Source organism: Muntiacus reevesi, chromosome 9, assembly GCF_963930625.1.
Source record: "Muntiacus reevesi chromosome 9, mMunRee1.1, whole genome shotgun sequence".
Taxonomy (NCBI): Eukaryota; Metazoa; Chordata; class Mammalia; order Artiodactyla; family Cervidae; genus Muntiacus; species Muntiacus reevesi.
Window position 1 is genome coordinate 14278428 of NC_089257.1, and position 23999 is coordinate 14302426.

The following is a 23999-nucleotide window of genomic DNA, read 5'->3' on the forward strand; positions in this document are numbered from 1 at the left end:
GAATTAATAGTCTAAAAATAAAATTAAGAAAATAAGTATGTTGACAGTACCATCAAAAACAATAAAATACTTAGGAATAAATTTGCCAAAGTGGTGGAAGAATTGTACACTAAAAACTAAAAAAATCACTAAAAGAAATTAAAGAAGACATAGGGTGACTCAGTGGGTAAAGAATCTGCCTGCAATGCAGGAGACGCAGGAGACACAGGTTTGATACCTGGGTCAGGAAATTTCCTTGGAGGAGGAAGTGGCAACCCACTCCAGTATTCTTGCCTGGAGAATCCCTTGGACAAAGGAGCCTGGTGGGCTACAGTCTATGGGGCTGCATAGAGTCAGACACAAATGAAGCGGCTGAGCACAGGTAAATATAAATGTATCCTGTATTCATAGCCTTGTAGACTTAATATAATTAAGATAACAATATCCCCTAGAGTGCATATTTAATGCAATCTTTATCAAAAGTCATTTTATGCAAAAATGGAAATGCAAATACTAAAGTTTGTGTGAAATTGTAGAGAAGTTTCATATGGAATTGCAAGAAATCCCAAATAATAAAAACAAAAAAAAAAATCTGCAAAGTGAAGAATAAAGTTGGAGGATTCATACTTTCAATCTCAAAACTTAATGCAAAGATATAGTTCTTATGAGAACTATAAGGATTTGTAGAAACGTGTGCCTCCAAGTTAGGTTAATGAAAAAATAAATATTTTATTTATGTACCTTCACATATAAAAATTTATTTTCATTTTAAAATGTTAGAAGAAAATTATGATTAAATTATTATATAATATAATGTATATACTTAGAGTACCAGTGTTTGTGACTTTTATCTTCATAAATCCAAACCGTTCATAAAAATCATGAACATGAATGACATTACCTCTGACTGTTGATGGCAATGATTAGCAATATGACAAAGTACAAAAAACATGCAGAAATGAGTTGATGATGGAAACAGGATGGCCTGAGGAACGTGGATGCTTAGATGCAAAGGGAGATGAGATGTATCTGATAAAGTAACAGCTTTTTATATTTTTCATGAGAATAAAATTTCCCTGTGAAATAAGAAATGGAATTACAAAGAAAAAATGTTTAACAAAGGCAATGAAGTGTTTTAAACCAAAGCAACAAAGCGTAACGTGATTGTTGTTATTACTGTTGTTCAGCCACTAAGCTGTGTCCAACTCTTTGCCATCATATGGACTGCAGCACACCAGTCTCCTCCGCCCTCCACTACCTCCTGGAGTTTGCTCAAACTCGTGTCCATTGAGTCAGCTGAGTAGAGACACCATTTATTAAGGCTGCTTAACTAATCTCTGGGACCATCTGATCATGCTCAGTGGGAATCTATGTGAAGGTTTATAACCAAAAACACCAGTTTCACTGACCTTGTCCCTGTACCAACTGGGATTATTATTAATTTCCATACAATTATAGAATGAGTTGGAAAACACCACAGAGTTCTGCCCCATAAAATTCTACAAGTTCTAGTTTTTTCCCACTGCTCTGAAGCATCTTGTGTGGCTTGGTGTCTGTTATCTATCTTGTTGACTTATGTATGATTTTGCCTTTCTGCCATGTTGAAATTTCATTCACTTTGGATATCATTTCCGGATTTGTCCCTGGATACTATCTACTTCAAATCTTTCCAAAGCTTCGCCTTCTCTAGATATCCTTGCCCCTATCCTGGTGCCAAACTCTGACTCTATAAGCTCTTTGACGATGGGGAAAAGACTAGACCCTTCATTTATACTTTGAAGAGTGTTTCACTTCTTCCCAGGTGGCATTACTGGTAAAGAATCCACCCACAACACAGGAGATGTAAGAGACGTGGGTTTGATCCTTGGGTCAGGAAAAATTCCCTGGAGAAGGAAATGGAGACTTACTTCAGCATTCTTGCCTGGAAAATTTAATGGACAGAAGAGCCTGGTGGGCTACCGCCCATAGGGTAGCAAAGAGCATTCATGACTGAAGCAACTTAGCACGCACACATGTTTACTGATCCATGACAATTCAGAGTTAAAAGTTGTTTGAGCCTGTATCAATTTTCATTATATGTATACATTAAAGCAATGTATAAAAGTTCAGTTAATTCACATCCTCAACAACATTTGGTAGAGTTAGTCTTTATCTTTTTTTTTTAATTATGAAAGTGTGATAGCACATTTACAAGAGACTTAGAAAATACAGAGCAAAATTACATATAGTTCCACTATATATTACAACCATTTTTAAATGGATAAATTTAGATTTTTATTTGAAGTTTCAACATCAAACTCTCAAAAAATAATAGAATTAACAGGCAGAAAAGTAGAAGGACAAAGTAGACCTGAAAAGCACTATTAACCAATTCAATATAATAAAAGATTTATACAATTTTCACACAACAGTGAAATACAGATTCTATTCAAGTTCCCATAGACTATAAACCAGAAGACATTGTAAGATATCCAGAGGCATAAAACAAGGTGCAAGAATTTCATGGTATAAAATAATTGAAATCATACTGAGTCTGTTCTCTTATCAGTGTTGAATTATGCTAGAAATCAATATTAAAAGATATTGACAAGAACCCACATAACTGCAAGTGCAATGTGACATTCACCAGGAGATCTTTGACTTAACCACTGAAAGCCTCAGGAAACTTAAAAGACTGAGAAAGCACAGGGAGTGATTGCAGAGAAGAAAGCATTTACACGAGAAATTAATATCAAAGTTTCTTTAAAACCTCATGTTTCTGGAAACTGAATGTTCACCTTTAAATGATGGGGGGATCTAAGGAGTCGTTGTTGTTGTTGTTGTATAGTCTGTAAGTCGTGTCCAAGTCTTTTGTGACTCCATGGACTATACCCCACCAGGCTTCTCTGTTTATGGGATTTCCTAGGCAAAAATACTGAAATGAGTTGCCATTTACTTCTCCAGGACATCTTCCTGACCCAGGGATTGAACCTGGGTCTCCTGCATTGCAGGTGGATAATTTACTGATGAGCCAGCTAGGAAGCCATCTAAGAATCCATAAGAAGGAAAATTAGAAAATATTTCTAACAGAATAATTCACTAAAAATTTTGATAATAGTTCCATTTATTCTGCCACCTATTATTACTACTGAAAGTCTAGAAAGTGTATTATCTTAGTGATTAAAAAAAATTAATGAGGCTTGAAACTTTTGATCCAATTCTGAGAAATACTATGTTGTAAAAAAAAAAAAAACCAGGAAATTAACATGTGATACAGTATTATTAATTAAAGTACAGATTTTGTTCAAATTCCCAAAATTTTATGCTAGTTCCCATTAGTTGTTTTCATACCTTTAAAAATTTCACATTCTATTTAGTTGCATTGAGCAGCTTCAGCTGCATGCAACAGATTCTGATAAATTCTCTTTTCATTTTTTTTATTCTGTTACAGAGCTAAAAGTTTAAATAACAAAGATGCATAAATCTGTTCAAAATAACCACCCGCAAGTGATTGTGCATCTTTACTGAAAGGATTAATGAGATCAGTGATCACTCGGTCAGTTGGTCAGTGTTATCTGACTTTTTTGCAACCTCATGGGCTGTAGCCCACAAACTCCTCTGTCCCTGGAATTATCCAGGCAAGAATACTGGAGTGGGTTGTGTTTTCTGCCAACCTTGCTCCACCTACACCCAAAATGGGTTTTTCTGCTTGCCACTCAAGGTCATAGTTTCTTGTTCATGAGCCTCAGGCAACCAGCACTGCAGTGAAAGGCTCCATCTCGCCAGCCCCAGAAACATTTCATGCCTGCCAGCCTCTCTTCAGTCATCATGAATTATTTCTTGCCCAAGTCAACCCAGTTAAAATTTTCCACCATTCAATGGGCAACAACTACACCTTCTCCATAAGACTAGAATCCCAACATTCTAAATATGTTACTTGGTTGTAAATTCATCTCTCAGCCCCAGGTCCTTCTTTAGAGAGCTCATTACACCCTGTTATAATTAATAGCTGTTTTCATTTAGTCACTAAGTCGTATCTGACTCCCTTGCAACTCCATGGATTGTAGTCCACCAGGCCACTCTGTCAATGAGATTTCCAAGCAAGTGTACTGGAGCGGGTTTTCCTTTCCTTCTCCAGGGGATCTTCCCAACCCAGGGGTCGAATCCATGTCTCCTGCACTGGGAAGAGAATTTTTACTACCCAGCCACCAAGGAAGCCCTTTGTAGTTAATACCCTGATACAATCATTTATTGTATGTGAAGTCTTTCTATTCAAACTGTACTGTGGTCTGTCTCCTGGCTGGACTTCAACTGATACCATATGTAAAATAACAAACACAGTGCCAGCCCTGTAAGCATTTAAGAAATACTATTTCTTTTCACTGCACAACAAAGATTCAATGAACAAGAAAATTCCACAAAAGAATTTATATTGAGTTCAAAACAAAAGAATATGTTTAACATTTTATTTTCAATAATTGGTGGTAACCAACATCTCCATGTTACATAATAAGACAATGTGAATACCAATCCAATATTCTGGGTTCGTAGCTTGTAACTTCTGAAGACATTTGAGATAATCAGATAAAAGATAAACATTGATTAGAAAGCATTAAGTTGTGATGAGGAGAGTCTGGGATGGGAGAAAGTAAACCTGGATTCCAGTCTAAACAAGATCTGTGCTTAAGTTGTTGTTCAGTCCCTAAGTCCAATACTTTGCAACCTCATGGACTGCAGCATGCCAGGCTATTCCGTCATTCAGGGCTATCTGCAGTTATTATTCAGTCCCTTTTAGAGTCAATGTATTCATCTGTAGATCAAGAGGCTTGAATGAGATTATCTGTTTTACTTCTATCTATAAAGCTCAGTGAATCTCTTTAATCACTATCTGCTGTCACTTTCTTTCTCCAGAGTTTCTTCATAGCATGTTTAACCTCAGCATTTCTGAGGGTATAGATTAAAGGATTTAACATAGGGGCCACCATAGTGTAAAAGACAGCAACAGCTTTATCAATGGGCAGAGTGGTGGCTGGGCGAAGATACACAAACACACAGGGCACAAAAGACAACACAACCACCGTGATGTGAGAGCCACATGTAGAAAGGGCTCTGCGTCTCCCCTCCAAACTGTGAGCCCTCAGGGAGCGCAAGATGACCACATAGGAGACCAACAGGAGAAGGAGGTTTAACAGGCAGATGAACCCACTGTTGGCAGCAACAAAGAGACCAAGGATGTGGGTGTCCACGCAGACAAGCTGCAACAAAGGGTACAAGTCACACATGAAGTGGTCTATGACACTGGGGCCACAGAAGGGCAGCCGGGCTGTAAAGAGGGTCTGAACGCTTGCGTGGAGAAACCCTCCGGTCCAGGCCACCCCCAGTAGGAGGAGGCACAGCCTGCGGCTCACGATGGCCGTGTAGTGCAGAGGCCTGCAGATGGCCACGTGGCGCTCATAGGCCATCTCCGTCAGCAGGATGATCTCAGCAGCACCAAAAACGTGTTCTGCATAGACCTGAGCCATACACCCATGAAAGGAGATTGTTTTGAGCTCATGAAGGGAGTCCACAATCAACTTAGGAGCCGAAGAAGAAGAGTAAATTGTGTCTATCAAGGAAAGGTGGGTCAGGAAGAAGTACATGGGGGAGTTCAGAGCCTGGCTGGTGGTGATGGTGACCACAACGAGCAGGTTGCCTGAGAGGGTTACCATGTACAAGACCAAGAACACCACAAACACTACCTTTTGCATTTGGGGGTCCTGTGTAAGACCTACCAGAATGAACACAGTCACATTCCTTTCATGCTCCATCTATGTGGCATGGTTAATAAAACCTCTGTCAAGGAACACTTTACCTTTAAAAAAGAAAGAAAGAAAAAGGGAATATAAAAGAATGAATTACTACAAAATACTACCTTTTAACAGTACTCTGACAATATCACAAATGATTCCTTCTTTTCCCCAAACTATCTAGGAACCCATGCACCAAAATTTCTCTTAATTGACTCTCTTAGATTTTTTTTTACATTTTTTAATAGCTATCAAAATTCTGGAGCTTACATTACTAATTTTAATTGGAAAATAAATATAACTTACATGTTATTTTTTTCCCTTGGAGGCCTTAGGTTGAAACAATGAATTTTTTAATTGAATGGTATATGTATGGGAAAAGAAACATAGGAAGTTGTATAGTGGCACATTGTGGGACCCCAAAATATATGATCTGAATATATTAATATTTGAGGAGATCGCTTTAAAGTGCTCATAAAGTTGTTGCTATCAGTTCTCTAAATGAGCATAGAATGAGGGTCTCGTTGACTCCAACAGCTTTAGAGGATCAGGGCAGGGGTAAGTCTGCCTGAGCTGCCCCATGGACCACATTTAGTCATCCTAGATACTGTCTTTAGTCTACCATCTAAAAATTATTGATCACTAGTTTTAACATATGCCATTAATGCTAACAGGTAATAAGCCAAGTCTCAGTCATCAACCAGATCACTTTAATGCCAAGTCTATTTTCATTTCCTTGATTAGGAATATATATATTAGTCAAGTCAATAAGTTAAGGTAACACATATAGTAATATATATATATATATATATAGTTAAGGTAATATATATAGCCAAGTGGGCTTCCCAGATGGCATCAATGGTAAAGAACCTGCATGCCAATGCAGAAGACGTTAAAAGACATCAAGACCCAGGTTTGATCCCTGGGTTGGGAAGATCCCCTGGAGAAGGGCATGGCAACCCACTCCAGAATGCTTGTCTGGAGAATCCCATGGACATAAGAGCCTGGTGGGCAACAGTCCATAGGGTCACAAAGAGCCGGACATGCCTGAGTAACTTAACAACATGCATACAACTAAGTATTGTCATTATTAATCTTTGCATTTTACAATAACTAAGATTTCATTATTCTCTTTATATTTATGTATTTTTAAAGCAAAAAGGCAATGAAGGGTAAAATGAACTGTCTATGTTACAAGTTGGCAAGGTCCATAATGAGGTAACTCTTCCAATGAAGTTACTCAGTCTTGTTCGAATCTTTGTGGTCACATGGACTGTAGCCTACCAGGCTCCTCTGTCCATGGAATTTTCCTGGCAAGAGTCCTGGAGTGGGTTGCTATTCCCTTCTCCCTGGGATCTTCCAGACCCAGGGATTGAACCCAGGAATCCCACATCGCAGGCAGATGCTTTACCATCTGAGCCACCAGGGAAACTCCAGATTCTCTGTACCAGGGAACTCTTTCAGATGATCCCACAAACTCTTTGTTGAGAAGCTATCTTTAGAGTTTCAAGCCCCCATAGTGGGCTCCCTTCTGGATAGCCCAGGGCATCAGAGAATCCTTCCAGGGACAAGAACACTTGAGAAGAAATTCTGTGTGCACTTCTAATTGCCAACTCTTCTCTAGAGAAGATGGCACCTGGGAGAACCAAGAACCAATTGGTATATCTTTATGCTTTCCCAATGGTCTGTACCAAAGGCTGGATTTCATGATCAAAATTAGACAGAAAATCCTGAACTCATTCGGTCTCATTATTTCACTTATTACCTCAGCTTCTTGCAAACTTTGAAGCAGTCCGCTTTAAAATAGTTCTCTTTTACAATTTATATCAGCTCCTTTTATCCCACACAACACAATAACCAACTCACAAACAAAACAGCTCAGTGGACATTTTTTATGTCTTCTGTTAATTGATAGATCCACACACAGGATAATTTTCAGGTTTTTGATTTTTTTTTGTCTTAGTCCAACGACCAATTCTGTTCCTATTTCCACTCATATTCTCTAATACTCATAATTCTGGAAAAATGAGAAATGGAAAAAAGTTATGGACAGCAAAATAATCTTGACCTTCCATAAAATGGCACCCAGACTGCAATTGAGTGGTAAGAACTTCAGCAGGCACATTACTTCTTAAGCACGGAAATCTTTGTTACTTGCTTACATTCAGTATACTCAAATATTGGGAAATGCACTTTTACTATAAGTCTGTTTTTCTCAATCTTTATAGAATGCAGAGATTTATTTTTTACACCATGGCATTTCTATAATAACTGTCAATTTTGTTGAGTTTCACAACATACTAGGCATTATACTAAATACTTTACATGTATGTGGTCTGTCAAATGATCCTTGTGAGGTTGGTGTACTGTTGTCTGTATTATAAAAAAGAAGAAACTGGTTACAAGAAGATAAATGACTTACCCAAAGTAATGATGATGGAAAACCTAATAGAGGAGACTGCACTCAAATCCAGGACGCCTGTCTCTAGCTCTTCACCACTGAATGCCTCTCCAGGAGGAATCCAGCTTACTTCTGGGAATCAGCAATGCCAGAATTTAGACATGGCCACCGGTGACCACAGGAAATCCAGGGCAGTTCTTTTGCTAACCTATGAAATACAGTGAAAGATGTTAATGGGATCCAGGGTCGATTGGAAAAGACCTAGAATTTTGTAAACCAAAAATCTCCCAGTACTTTGCATTTTATCATCTCATCAGTTCAGTTCAGTTCAGTCGCTCAGTCATGGCTGACTCTTTAAGACCCCATGGACTGCATGCAGCGCGCCAGGCCTCCCTGTCCATCACCAACTCTGCAGCTTGCTCAAATTCATGTCCATCGAGTCGGTGATTCCATCCAACTATCTAATCCACTGTTGTCCCCTTCTCCTCCTGCCTTCAATCTTTCCCAGCATCAGAGTCTTTTCAAATGAGTCAGTTCTTTGCATCAGGTGGTCAAAGTATTGGAGTTTCAGCTTCAGCATCAAATCATCCAATGAATATTCAGGACTTATTTCCTTTAGGATGGACTGGTTTGATCTCCTTGCTGTCCAAGACACTCTCAAGAGTCTTCTCCAACACCACAGTTCAAAAGCATCAGTTCTTCTGCACCCAGCTTTCTTTATGTTCCAACTCTCTTTTTTTTTTTTTTTCTTTTTTTTCGGACTTCATGCATATTATTTTTTTTTCAGTCAAAAATAAATTTTTACTGGACCACAACCATGCTTATTCAGTTACATATTGTCTCTGGCTGTTTCTTTTATTTATTTATTTTTTTAATTTTAATTGGAGGCTGATTAGTTTACAATATTGTGGTGGTATGTGCCATACATTCACATGAATCAGCCATGGGTGTACATGTGTTCCCCATCCTGACCTTCCCTCCCAACTCCCTTCCCATCCCATCCCTCAGGGTCATCCCAGTGCACCAGTCCTGAGCACCCTGTCTCATGCATCGAACTTGGCCTGGCGATCCATGTCACATATGATAATATACATGTTTCGATGCTATTCTCTCAAATCATCCCACCCTTACCTTCTCCCAGAGTCAAAAGTCTGTTCTTTACATGTGTGTCTCTTTTGCTATCTCACATGTAGGGCCATCGTTACCATCTCTCTAAATTCCATATATATGAGTTAATATACTGTTGTGTTTTTCTTTCTGACTTACTTTGCTCAGTATAAGATGCTCCAGTTTCATCCACCTCATTAGAGCTGATTCAAATGTATTCTTTTTAATAGCTGAGTAATATTCCATTGTGTATATGTACCACAGCTTTCTTATCCATTCGTCTGCCAATGGACATCTAGATTGCTTCCATATCCTGGCTATTGTAAACAGTGCTGCAATATGTTCCAATTCTCACATCCATACATAACTACTGGAAAAACTATAGCTTGACTAGACGGACCTTTGTTGGCAAAGTAGTGTCTCTACTTTTTAATATGCTGTCTAGGTTGGTCATAGTTTTTCTTCCAAGGAGCAAGCATCTTTTAATTTCATGGCTATAGTCACCATCTTCAGTTATTTGGAGCCCAAGAAAATAAAATCTGTCACTGTTTCCATTGGTTCCCCATCTATTTGTAATGACGTGATGGGACCAAATGTCATGATCCTCTTTAAAGATGAGGAAACTGAGACCCAGAGAGAAACACAGCTAACTGATCAGTAGAACACAAGAATCCAAGTCTTCTAAAGCCCTAAACAGTACTTTTCTTTCCCCACAGCACCACATTTTACTATGTTCAGACACCTTAAGGTGACTGTATACAAGGGGGAAAAAAATCACCACAAGGTGACAATGAGAATTAGCTTTCATCTCTCATATTTAGCAATACCTGTTTTGACTCTATGAGAAAAAGATGTAAGTCTAAGGTCGTGTGTGTGTGTGTGTGTGTGTGTGTGTGTGTGTGTTCAGCCATGTCCAATTCTTTGTGACCCCATGGACTGCAGCCCGCCAGGCTCCTCTGTCTATTGAATTTTCCAGGCAAGAACACTGGAGTGGGCTGCCATTTCCTCTTCAGAGGATCTTCCCAACCCAGGGATCAAACCTGAGTCTCTTGCATCTCTTCTTTGGTAAGTGGATTCTTTACCACTCAGCCACCAGGGAAGTCCAGTTCAGGGGAACAGAAATTCAATCATGCTACTGGGACCACATCCACTGAAACAGAAATAAGATCTAACAAGATCCACCAAGTTTGAATAGAATTAGAATAAAATAGCCTTTGAGCTTGGAGTTTAATAAAGACTCCCAATCACAGCAGAGGGTACATTTTTAATGACATATTTTAATTCATTTTCTCTTTGGATCTCAGTTTTTGAACTGAGCTTTTTCTTCAAAAAACAGAATCCAAATGCTGTCCTTTTCTCTCCCATGGAGAAACTCATAAACATATCCCTTATTAATTATAGTCAAGCCCATAAACTGAGAAAAATAAACATTTCTGCAAAATATCCTAAAACATCTAAAACCATTAATATCAGAAAGGAAAACTTTAATGATTTTAACTCTAACTCCCTTAGAATAAAATGGAAATGCAAAAACCAGATTAAAAATCAACAGTGCTAGTTAACTTACCATGGTGGACTCTGTCCTTAAGAAGAATGATCAATGTATTCAGGAATAAGAAACAATCATTATTTGTAGCTGCTCAAGCATCATGTCATGCAATGGATGTTTCTCAAGTCTTCCCAGTGACTGGACGATTCTACAGGAAGCAGAGAGTGTCGAGACGGCACAGATTTATTCAAACGGTTTCAGCACACATTTGCAGAGCCCCAGTGCCTTGGAAATTCACATCAAAGGAAAATAAAACGCTATGATAAATTTGAAACCAAACTTCCTAGGTACTAGGGAGAATCTTTGGATCTTTAGCACTTAGAGTCATGATTCCACAACAAGAAATACAAATATTTCATTTCTTAATAAACTCCTCTTATTCTGCTCTTAAAGTAAGAAAACAGCTTCTTCTTGAATCTTAATATTTAAAGATACTGAGAATGTTAAAGGACTGATTTTTCTATTAATATCTAAGGCTTTGTCCCCCTAGGAATTAATTATCTCTTTTTTTTTTCTAACTTTTGCCTTAGAAACAGATATTGGGGAGAATTTGTCCACAAACAATACATCTTCATCTGATTGGTTCTTTTCTGTGAACTTTAAACTAATGTAGTAACAGTTTTCATTCCTGGTTGGAAATTTGGGTGAGAAAGCAACTCTCATATAAGCCATTGGGTATCATGAACCGAGACATAAAAGATAGTAAACACTATGTAAACAACTCCATGGGGTTTCATTGAGGTTGCATACCTCTGAAAACATTTCCTCACTAGCTAAGTCCACCAGAAATGGGTAAGATTCTGAGTCAACGTCTCACTTGTACTATAAACACATCAGGACTAATGCTATCTATAGGAACCTTGTGACTTGATATATTTTCTATCAGTGTGATCTCTAGAGCTGGAGAACAAATGGAGGTTAAAATTCTACCAATACTTCTGGTGTAGAAATACAGAAAGATATCATCTTATGCCTTCTTGTTGGCTATTTTAGACTTTTGGGAATTCTATTGGTCATTCAATAAAAGAAATCTACCTAGGCAAACAGATTTTTTCAAATTTTGCTCACATGTATTATCTTCAGGACAGTGCAACACATATTTTTAGCAAATACTCTGAAGCCTAGCAGAGAGGGTTTAAGTCACATGTTATACAACTTGATACAGCTGTTATATTTAAATGTATGGCTATGCCGTGGATGGGGAACTGGGTAAAATTGTTATAATAGTATAATCATGTCAAGAAATTTTTCTGGCCACAGCACTATGAAACTAGAAATCAACTATAGGGGAAAAAAAACAGATACTAAACAACCAATGAATCACTGAAAGAAGAAATTTTAAAATACTTGAAGACAAATTAAGACAAAAATGAAATGACCTAGAATCTATGCATGCATGCTAAGTCACTTCAGTCATGTCTGACTCTGTGTGACCCTGTGGACCACAGCCTACCATCCTCTGCTCATGGGGATTCTCCAGGCAAGAAGACTGGAGCAGGGTGCCACGCCCTCCTCCAGGTATCTACAGGATGTAGCAGAAGCAGTTCTAAAAGGGAAGTTTAGAGCAATAGAAGCCTACATCAAGAAAGAGGAGAAATCTCAAATAACTATCTAACTATTCACCTAAAAGAAATAGAAAAACAAAATAGACTAATCCCGAAGTTAGTAGAAGGAAAGAAATCATAAAGATCACAGTCAAATATATGGAAAAAGAGACTAAATTTTTTTTTAAATGAAACTAAGACCTGATTTTTTGAAAAAATAAGCAAAATTGACAAAACTTTAGCTAGACTCATCAAGGCCCAAATCAATAAAAACAAAAAAATTTTAAATGAGAAGTTACAAAAAACCTCACAGAAAGCAAAAAAGATCATAAACAATTACTACAAACAATTATACACCAATAAAACAAACAACTTAGAAGAAATGGATAAATTCCCAGACATGCACAATCCTACAAGACTGAACCAGTAAAAACAGGAAATATGATCATATAAATTAAAAGCAATTAAATTAAATCCATAATTTAGAAAAAATAAAGCTACTGTGGTAGACAGTAAAGAATCTGCCTGCAGTACAGAAGACGGGTTCGATTACCGAGTTTGGAAGATCCCCTGGAGGAGAAAATGGCAACCCACTCCAGTATTCTTGCCTGGAGAATTCCACGGACAGAGGAGCCTGGAAGTCTACAGTTCATAGGGTCACAAAGAGTTAAACATGACTGAGCAACTAACACACACTTTAAATTTGGGGGCAAAAAGTCAAGGACCAGATTTCTTCACAGGTAAGTTCTACCAAACATTTAATGAAGAGTTAACACCTGTCTTTCTGAAACTATTTCAAAAAATTTACAGAGAAAGGGATGGTTCTGAACTCATTCTGTGAGGCCTGCATCACCAAAAACCAGACAAATATATCACAAAAGAAGAGAAAATTATAGTCCAATATACCAATGAATCTAGATGGAAAATTCTTCAACAAAATATTAGCAACTAAATTCAATGTAAGTTGAAGGATCATACACCATGATCAAATAGGATTTATCCCAGAGATATAAGGATAGTTCAATATCAATAAAGCAATCAATGTGATATACCAGGTTAACAAATTGAGGAATAAAAATTATTTAATCATCTTAGTATAGGCAAAGAAAGCTTTTGACAAAACTCTTCACCCATTTGTGACAAAAACATTTCAGAAAGTAGGCAGAGAGGAAACATATCTCAATGTAATAAAGGCCATTCATGATAATCTCACAGTTAACATTATACTCAGTGTATAATGTTATATACTATGTATACTCAGAAAGCATTTCCTCTAAGATAAGGAAAAGAGACAAGGATGTTCATTCTTGCCACATTTATTATTTATTGGAAGTTCTAGCCATAGAAATCAGAGAAAAGAAATAAAAGAAATCCAAATTAGAAAGGAAGAAGTAAAACTGTCACTGAAGCTGAAAATACAAAATATATAGAAAATCTTTGAAAAGCTACTAGAGCTCATCATTGAATTTGTAAACTTTCAGAATACAAAATTAATATATAGAAATCTGTTGCATTTCTTCAATACACTAGCAACAAACCATCAGAAATAGAAATTAAGGGAGCAATCCAATTTACAATCACATGATAAAGAATATAATACTGAGGAATAAATCTAATTAAGGAGGTAAACATCTGGACTTGATAAGCTATAATAAACTGATGAAAGAAATTGAAGACTATACAAACAATTGGAAATATATATCATGTTCATGAATTGGAAGAATTAATATTATTAAAATCACAATAGTATTCAAGGCAATCTACAGGTTCAATGAAATCTCTGCCAAAATACCAATGCTATATTTAACAGAAGTAGAACAAATAGTTCTAAAATTTATATGAAAATATAAATACCCTGAGTAGCCAGAGCAGTCTTGAGAAAGAGCAAAGTGGAAGTAGCACACTCCTGATTTCAAACTATACTACAAAGCTATAGTAATCAAGCAGTATGACACAAACATAAAAACAGATACATTGATATTAGAAGATACAAACTACTATATATAACATAGATGAAAACAAGGTCCTACTGTATTGCCCAGGGAACTATATTTAATATCCTGTAATAAATCACAATGGAAAATAATATGATATAACTGAATCACTTTGCTTACATCAGAAATTAACAGGATGTCATAAATCAACTATACATCAACTTTAAAACAGGAAAATGGTGAGTGTGTGTGGTGTGTGTGTGAATTAGTCACTCAGTTGTATCTGACTCTTTGCGACCCCATGAACTATAGCCCACTGGGCTTCTCTGTCCATGGAATTCTCCAGGCAAGAATACTGGAGTGGGTAGCCATTCCCTTCTCCAGGGCATCTTCCCAACCTAGGAATCACACCCAGATCTCCTGCACTGGCAGGCAGATCCTTTTACCATCTGAGTTAATATACAGTGAGGAGAACAAATATTTCTGTAAAATATCCTAAACCATATAAAAAGTAACCTCCCATAAAATGTCAGAAAATAAAGCTTTAATGATTTTAATTGCAAACCCTTGAAGTACATGGAAATGTGAAAGTTGGTTTATAAATCAGCAATTCTAGTTCACCTCCTGTGGTTGCCTACATAGTTAAGGAGAATGCCCAAGGTATTCAGGAATAGGAAATAACCAATGCACGCAACGTCATAGCATGTATATTTCTCAAGTTCCCACTGATTGGACAGTTCAACAGGATGCAGAGAAGGTCAAGATGACACAAATTTATTCAAATAGATTCAGTAAGCATTTCAAAACTCCAATGCCTTGAAAAGGTAAGTCAAAGGAAAAGAAAACACTACGTTGAATTTGAAGCCCAAAGTCTTATGAACTAAGAGAAATCTTCTGATATTGAGCTCCTAGTCTATGGCTACAGAACAAGAAACACAAATATTTCTGATACTTAATAAGCTCCTCTTATTCTGTTCTTAAAATGAGAAAACAGCTTCTTCCTCAGCCTTAATATTTAGAGAGGATTATGAGAATATCAAAGGACAAATCTTTCCATCTAAGGTTTTATCCTCCCAGGAATTAATTATCTTAATTAACTATTTTTTTTTTTAATTTATCCTATAAGCAAATACTTGGAAGAAGCCATTTGTGAATAACACATCTTCACCCTATTGGTTCTTTCTCTTGCACTTTAAGATATTAGCAGACTACATTCCTGATAAGAAAATAGGAACTCTTCCATGACTTGATTCAATGGTGAAACCACATCACAGGTCCACACACTGGAATTATGCCACCTTACTATTCACATTATATTCAGTTTTCCTAACAATCCAGGTTTATGTAAAGAGGACTCCCACATGCTAGGTTTCCAAGTATAGAGAACTTAATTGCCCATTCAAGAATGGATGATTCGAGGAGGAGCCAAGATGGCGGAGGAGTAGGACGGTGAGACCACTTTCTCTCCTAGAAATTCATCAAAAAAATAACTGAACGCAGAGCAAACTTCACAATACAACTTCTGATCGCTAGCTGAGGTCATCAGGCGCCCAGAAAAGCAGCCCATTGTCTTCGAAAGGAGGTAGGACAAAATATAAAAGATAAAAAGTGAGTCAAAAGAGCTAAGGACGGAGATCCGTCCCGGGAAAGGACTTAATAGAGGACGTTCCCAGACACCGGGAAACCCTCGCACTGGCGGGCCTGGGGGAAGTGTTGGAATCTCAGAGTTTGAATCTGACTGGGAGGGATACAATAAATAAAACCCACAGATTACGAGCCTAAAAGCAACTCCCAGCAGAAAAGCACCCCAGAGGCCCGCATCCGCCACCAGCAAGTGGGGGCAGAGCGGAGAGGAGCGGGCGGCATTACTTGGGGCAGGGTCCGGGTCTGAGCGCCCTGAGGGCAACCGGAGGGAGCTTTTGTGAGTTCCCAGCTTGAACTGTGGGAGAGCAAGAGAGAGAGAAAATTAACCGGCCCGAACACACTGCCGGCCGTTCGCAGAACAAAGGGACCGAGATTCTGGGCGACCGAAGTCCGCCGGGAGGGACGTGGCGAGACGGAGGGCGCGGGCGCCCAACTGGCGCCGGTGGGGACTGAGGCTGGGACCGCGCAGGGCAGAAGACGCGCCGCACCCGGGGAGAGAGCGCCCGTCAAGCGCCTGGCTGCCTGGGCCGCTCGGGCGGCGTGGGGACGGAGCGCGGACCCGGCTTTGTGTGCCGCGCTTTTGTGAATCGCCCGAGGGCTGGAGCCGCGCGCAGCGTGGCCCGCGCTTCATACAGAGCAGCCCGGAGCCTGAGCAGCGCAGACCGAGAAAAGAGCGCAAGCCCCTCCCGGGAGCGCCGGCCCCTCCCCGCACAGCCCCTCCCCGCACAGCCCCTCCCCGCGGCGCGAGGGAACTAGCTACCTGAATAAGAATCCACCTCCGCCCCCTGTGTCAGGGCGGAAATTAGGCGCGGAAGAGACCGGCAACAGAACCCAAATAAACAAAGGGAACCGCTTCAGAAGGGACCGGTGCAACAGATTAAAATCCCTGTAGGAAACACCGACTGACTACACCGGAAGGGCCTGTAGATATCGAGAAGTGTAAGCTGGAACGAGGAGCTATCTGAAGCTGAGCCGAACCCACACTGACCGCAACAGCTCCAGAGAAATTCCTAGATATATTTTTTCTTTTTTTTTTCTTTTCTTTTTCTTTTTTTTTTTTTAAGTAAGAAAAAATTTTTTTTTTCTTTTTTCTTGGATCTCTTTTATTTTCCTTTAAAAATTCCCTATTACTCCCCCATTACTCCTTAACTTTCATTTTCATAGATTTTTATGATTTTTTTTTAATTAGGCAAAACAATTTTTTTCTCTTTTTTCTTTTTTTTCTTTTTCTTCTTTTTCTTCTTTTTTTTCTTTTCTTTTTTCTTCTTCTCTTCTATTTTCTTTTTCTTTTTCTCTTATTTCTTTTAAAGCCCTCTAGCACTCCTTTTACTATGCCTTAATTTTCATTTTCAATACACTATAACCTTACAGAAGAAAGAGAAAGAAAAAAAAAAAAAGAAGAGAAGCCCTATTTTTATACCAAACTTCATATATATTTCTAAAATTTCTTTTGTGTGTTTGGGTTTTTGTTTTTAATATAGTATTTTTAAGAGTCTAACCTCTACTCTAGATTTTTAATTTTTGTTTTTTAGTATATGATATAAATTGTGAACATTTAAGAATCCAATATTCAGCTCCCATTTTTATTCACGAGTGTGTTGATTATTCTCTCCCAATCTTGACTCTGTTTTCTACCTCAGAACACCTCTATTTCCTCTTTCCCCTTCTCTTCCCAATCCAATTCTGTGAATCTTTGTGGGTGTCTGGGCTACGGAGAACACTCTGGGATCAGACAACTTCGTAGATCTGTCTCTCTCCTCTTGAGTCCCCCTCTTTCTCCTCCTGCCCATCTCTATCTCCCTCCTCCCTCTCCTCTTCTCCATGTAACTTGGTGAACCTCTCTGGGTATCCCTAACGGGGGAGAAACTTTCCACCATTAACATAGAAGTTTTATTATCAGTGCTGTATAGTTGGAGAAGTCCTGAGACTACAGGAAGAATAAAACTGAAATCCAGAAGCAGGAGACTTAAGCCCAAAACCTGAGAACAGATGAAAACTCCTGACTACATGGATCTTTAAGTAATAAGTGACCGTACAAAAGCCTCCATACCTGCACTGAAACCAACCACCACCCAAGAGCCAATAAGTTTTAGAGCACGACATACCACGCAAATTCTCCAGCAACGCAGGAACATTGCCCTGAACGTCAACATACAGACTGCCCAAGGTCACACCTAACACATAGACCCACCTCAAAACTCATTACTGGGCACTCCATTGCTATCCAAAGAGAAGAAATCAAGATCCGCACACCAGAACACTGACGCAAGCTTTGCTAATCAGGAAACCTTGACAAGTCAATCGTTTAACCCCACCCACTGGGTAAAACCTCCACAATAAAAAGGAACCACAGACCTCCAGAATACAGAAAGCCCACTCCAGACACAGCATTCTAAACAAGATGAAAAGGCAGAGAAATACCCAACAGGTAAAGGAACATGAAAAAAGCCCACCAAATCAAACAAAAGAGGAGGAGATAGGGAATCTACCTGAAAAAGAATTTAGAATAATGATAATAAAAATGATCCAAAATCTTGAAAACAAAATGGAGGTACAGATAAATAGCCTGGAAACAAAGATTGAAAAGATGCAAGAAATGTTTAATAAAGACCTAGAAGAAATAAAAAAGAGTCAATTAAAAATGAATAATGCAATGAATGAGATCAAAAACACTCTGGAGGGAACCAAGAGTAGAATAACGGAGACAGAAGATAGGATAAGTGAGGTAGAAGATAAAATGGTGGAAATAAATGAAGCAGAGAGGAAAAAAGAAAAAAAGGATCAAAAGAAATGAGGACAACCTCAGGGAACTCTGGGACAATGTGAAATGCCCCAACATTCGAATCATAGGAGTCCCAGAAGAAGAAGACAAAAAGAAAGGCCATGAGAAAATACTCGAGGAGATAATAGCTGAAAACTTCCCTAAAATGGGGAAGGAAATAGCCACCCAAGTCCAAGAAACCCAGAGAGTCCCAAACAGGATAAACCCAAGGCGAAACACCCCAAGACACATATTAATCAAATTAACAAAGTTCAAACACAAAGAACAAATACTAACAGCAGCAAGGGAGAAACAACAAATAACACACAAAGGGATTCCTATAAGGATAACAGCTGATCTATCAATAGAAACCCTCCAGGCCAGAAGGGAATGGCAGGACATACTGAAAGTAATGAAAGAGAATAACCTACAACCTAGATTACTGTACCCAGCAAGGATCTCATTCAGATATGAAGGAGAATTCAAAAGCTTTACAGACAAGCAAAAGCTGAGAGAATTCAGCACCACCAAACCAGCTCTTCAACAAATGATAAAGGATCTTCTCTAGACAGGAAATGCAGAAAGGTTGTATAAACGTGAACCCAAAACAACAAAGTAAATGACAACGGGACCACACCTATCAATAATTACCTTAAATGTAAATGGGTTGAATGCCCCAATCAAAAGACAAAGATTGGCTGAATGGATACAAAAACAAGACCCCTATATATGCTGTCTACAAGAGACCCACCTCAAAACAAGGGACACATACAGACTAAAAGTGAAGGGCTGGAAAAAAATATTTCACGCAAACGGAGACCAAAAGAAAGCAGGAGTCGCAATACTCATATCAGATAAAATAGACTTTCAAATAAAGGATGTGAAAAGAGACAAAGAAGGACACTACATAATGATCAAAGGATCAATCCAAGAAGAAGATATAACAATTGTAAATATATATGCACCCAACATAGGAGCACCGCAATATGTACGGCAAACACTAACGAGTATGAAAGAGGAAATTAATAGTAACACAATAATAGTGGGAGACTTTAATACCCCACTCACAACCACGGATAGATCAACTAAACAGAAAATCAACAAGGAAACACAAACCTTAAATGATACAATGGACCAGCTAGACCTAATTGATATCTATAGCACATTTCACTCCAAAACAATCAATTTCACGTTTTTCTCAAGTGCACACGGAACCTTCTCCAGAATAGATCACATCCTGGGCCATAAATCTGGTCTAGGAAAATTCAAAAAACTTGAAATCATTCCAGTCATCTTTTCTGACCACAGTGCAGTAAGATTAGATCTCAATTAAAGGGAAAAAAATTGTTAAAAATTCCAACATATGGAGGCTAAATAACACGCTTCTGAATAACCAACAAATCATAGAAGAAATCAAAAAAGAAATCAAAGTATGGATAGAAATAAATGAAAATGAAAACACAACAACCCAAAACCTATGGGACACTGTAAAAGCAGTGCTAAGGGGAAGGTTCATAGCATTACAGGCGCACATCAAGAAACAAGAAAAAAGCCAAATAAATAACCTAACTCTACACCTAAAGCAATTAGAGAAGGAAGAAATGAAGAACCCCAGGGTTAGCAGAAGGAAAGAAATCTTAAAAATTAGGGCAGAAATAAATGCAAAAGAAACTAAAGAGACCATAGCAAAAATCAACAAAGCTAAAAGCTGGTTTTTTGAAAAAATAAACAAAATTGACAAACCATTAGCAAGACTCATTAAGAAACAAAGAGAGAAGAACCAAATTAACAAAATAAGAAATGAAAAGGGTGAGATCACAATAGACAACACTGAAATACAAAGGATCATAAGAGACTACTACCAGCAGCTCTATGCCAATAAAATGGACAACTTGGATGAAATGGACAAATTCTTAGAAAAGTATAACTTTCCAAAACTGAACCAGGAAGAAATAGAAGATCTTAACAGAACCATCACAAGCAAGGAAATCGAAACTGTAATCAAAAATCTTCCAGCAAACAAAAGCCCAGGACCAGATGGCTTCACAGCTGAATTCTACCAAAAATTTAGAGAAGAGCTAACACCTATCTTACTCAAACTCTTCCAGAAAATTGCAGAAGAAGGTAAACTTCCAAACTTATTCTATGAGGTCACCATCACCCTAATTCCAAAACCAGACAAAGATGCCACAGAAAAAGAAAACTACAGGCCAATATCACTGATGAACATAGATGCAAAAATCCTTAACAAAATTCTAGCAAACAGAATCCAACAACATATTAAAAAAATCATACACCATGACCAAGTGGGCTTTATCCCAGGAATGCAAGGATTCTTTAATATCCGCAAATCGATCAACGTAATACACCACATTAACAAATTGAAAGATAAAAACCATATGATTATCTCAATAGATGCAGAGAAAGCCTTTGACAAAATTCAACACTCATTTATGATTAAAACTCTCCAGAAAGCAGGAATAGAAGGAACATACCTCAACATAATAAAAGCTATATATGACAAACCCACAGCAAGCATCACCCTCAATGGTGAAAAATTGAAAGGATTTCCTCTGAAATCAGGAACAAGACAAGGATGCCCACTCTCACCACTGCTATTCAACATAGTGTTGGAAGTTTTGGCCACAGCAATCAGAGCAGAAAAAGACATAAAAGGAATCCAGATAGGAAAAGAAGAAGTGAAACTCTCGCTGTTTGCAGATGACATGATCCTCTACATAGAAAACCCTAAAGACTCTACCAGAAAATTACTAGAGCTAATTAATGAATATAGTAAAGTTGCAGGATATAAAATTAACACACAGAAGTCCCTTGCATTCCTATACACTAACAATGAAAAAACAGAAAGAGAAATTAAGGAAACAATACCATTCACCATTGCAACAAAAAGAATAAAATACTTAGGAGTATATCTACCTAAAGAAACAAAAGACCTATACATAGAAAACTATAAAACACTGATGAAAGAAATCAAAGATGACACAAACAGTTGGAGAAACATACCGTGTTCATGGATTGGAAGAATCAATATTGTCAAAATGGCTATTCTACCCAAAGCAATCTATAGATTCAATGCAATCCCTATCAAGATACCAACGGTATTTTTCACAGAACTACAACAAATAATTTCACAATTTGTATGGAAATACAAAAAACCTCGAATAGCCAAAGTAATCTTGAGAAAGAAGAATGGAACTGGAGGAATCAACCTGCCTGACTTCAGACTCTACTACAAAGCCACAGTCATCAAGACAGTATGGTACTGGCACAAAGACAGAAATATAGATCAATGGAACAGAATAGAAAGCCCAGAGATAAATCCACGAACCTATGGACAGCTTATCTTTGACAAAGGAGGCAAGGATATACAATGGAAAAAAGACAACCTCTTTAACAAGTGGTGCTGGGAAAACTGTCAACCACTTGTAAAAGAATGAAACTAGAACACTTCCTAACACCGTACACAAAAATAAACTCAAAATGGATTAAAGATCTAAATGTAAGACCAGAAACTATAAAACTCCTAGAGGAGAACATAGGCAAAACACTCTCCAACATAAATCACAGCAAGATCTTCTATGACCCATCTCCCAGAATATTGGAAATAAAAGCAAAAATAAACAAATGGGACCTAATGAAAATTAAAAGCTTTTGCACAACAAAGGAAACTATAAGTAAGGTGAAAAGACAGCCCTCAGATTGGGAGAAAATAATAGCAAATGAGGAAACAGACAAAGGATTAATCTCAAAAATATACAACCAACTCCTGAAGCTCAATTCCAGAAAAATAAATGACCCAATCAAAAAATGGGCCAAAGAACTAAACAGACATTTCTCCAAAGAAGACATACAGATGGCTACCAAACACATGAAAAGATGCTCAACATCACTCATCATCAGAGAAATGCAAATCAAAACCACAATGAGGTACCATTACATGCCAGTCAGGATGGCTGCTATCCAAAAGTCTACAAGCAATAAATGCTGGAGAGGGTGTGGAGAAAAGGGAACCCTCTTACGCTGTTGGTGGGAATGCAAACTAGTACAGCCACTATGGAAAACAGTGTGGAGATTTCTTAAAAAAACTGGAAATAGAACTGCCATATGACCCAGCAATACCACTTCTGGGCATACACACTGAGGAATCCAGATCTGAAAGTGACACGTGCACCCCAATGTTCATCGCAGCACTGTTTATAATAGCCAGGATATGGAAGCAACCTAGATGCCCATCAGCAGATGAATGGATAAGGAAGCCGTGGTACATATACACCATGGAATATTACTCAGCCATTAAAAAGAATTCATTTGAATCAGTTTTAATGAGATGGATGAAACTGGAGCCCATTATACAGAGTGAAGTAAGCCAGAAAGATAAAGAACATTACAGAATACTAACACATATATACGGAATTTAGATAGATGGTGGCGATAACCCTATATGCAAAACAGAAAAAGAGACACAGAAGTACAGAACAGACTTTTGAACTCTGGGGGAGAACGTGAGGGTGGGATGTTTTGAAAGAACAGCATGTATATTATCTATGGTGAAACGGACCACCAGGCCAGGTGGGATGCATGAGTCAGGTGCTCGGGCCTGGTGCACTGGGAGGATCCTGAGGAGTCGGGTGGGGAGGGAGGTGGGAGGGGGGATCGGGATGGGGAATACGTGTAACTATATGGCTGATTCATGTCAATGTATGACAAAACCCACTGAAATGTTGTAAAGTGATTGGCCTCCAACTAATAAAATAATATTTTTAAAAAAATAAAAAAAAATAAATAAAAAAAAAAAGAATGGATGATTCGCAAACATGTTTCTCCAGAATATCTGCTCCAGGACAAAGTCTTTCCATTAAATAGGGATGATTAACTCCTGGGAGAGAAACAGCAGCTGCAAGACAAGGTCCCTGGACTCCGTGGAAACCTCTTTAAATAGTAATAAAGGGCAAAGTGGAAATGGTCGGTCTTGTAATTCACTTCTCCAAGCAAGATTCATCATGAGCAGAGTGAACCATTTGAATATATTTCCTCCACACTCTCTGCCTCTTGCCCTGTGGAATCAGAGACATTTATTTAAGATAATTTCTCTTTTGTGCTGCAAGTGAACCCATTCTAAATTCAAACAAGAATAGAGGTTACAAATAGGTTTTCTGTGAAGAATTTTTGAGACTTTACACTAGGTGGAAAGATTTAGATTTCTAAGGCTTTCTTTATTAACAGGTTTTTTTAGATGTAATCAATTTACCCAAAACAAGTGCACATGTTCAGTGTAAAAATTTTGTGAACAACTC

The 23999-nt window shown here is 38.1% G+C and overlaps 1 protein-coding gene across 1 annotated transcript; it reads right to left on the reverse strand.

The window, feature by feature from the left end:
- Window positions 1–4835: 4835 nt before the first annotated feature.
- Window positions 4836–5765, reverse strand: LOC136176028 (olfactory receptor 4C12-like). Its single transcript, XM_065946209.1, has one exon. It carries the CDS (start codon window positions 5763–5765, stop codon window positions 4836–4838), a length of 930 nt encoding a protein of 309 aa, XP_065802281.1.
- Between the last annotated feature and the right edge of the window lie 18234 nt (window positions 5766–23999).

Bases quoted from the DNA above. Each gene is read 5' to 3' on its own strand.
- LOC136176028 (XM_065946209.1), bottom strand. From the start codon at position 5,765: ATGGAGCATGAAAGGAATGTGACTGTGTTCATTCTGGTAGGTCTTACA.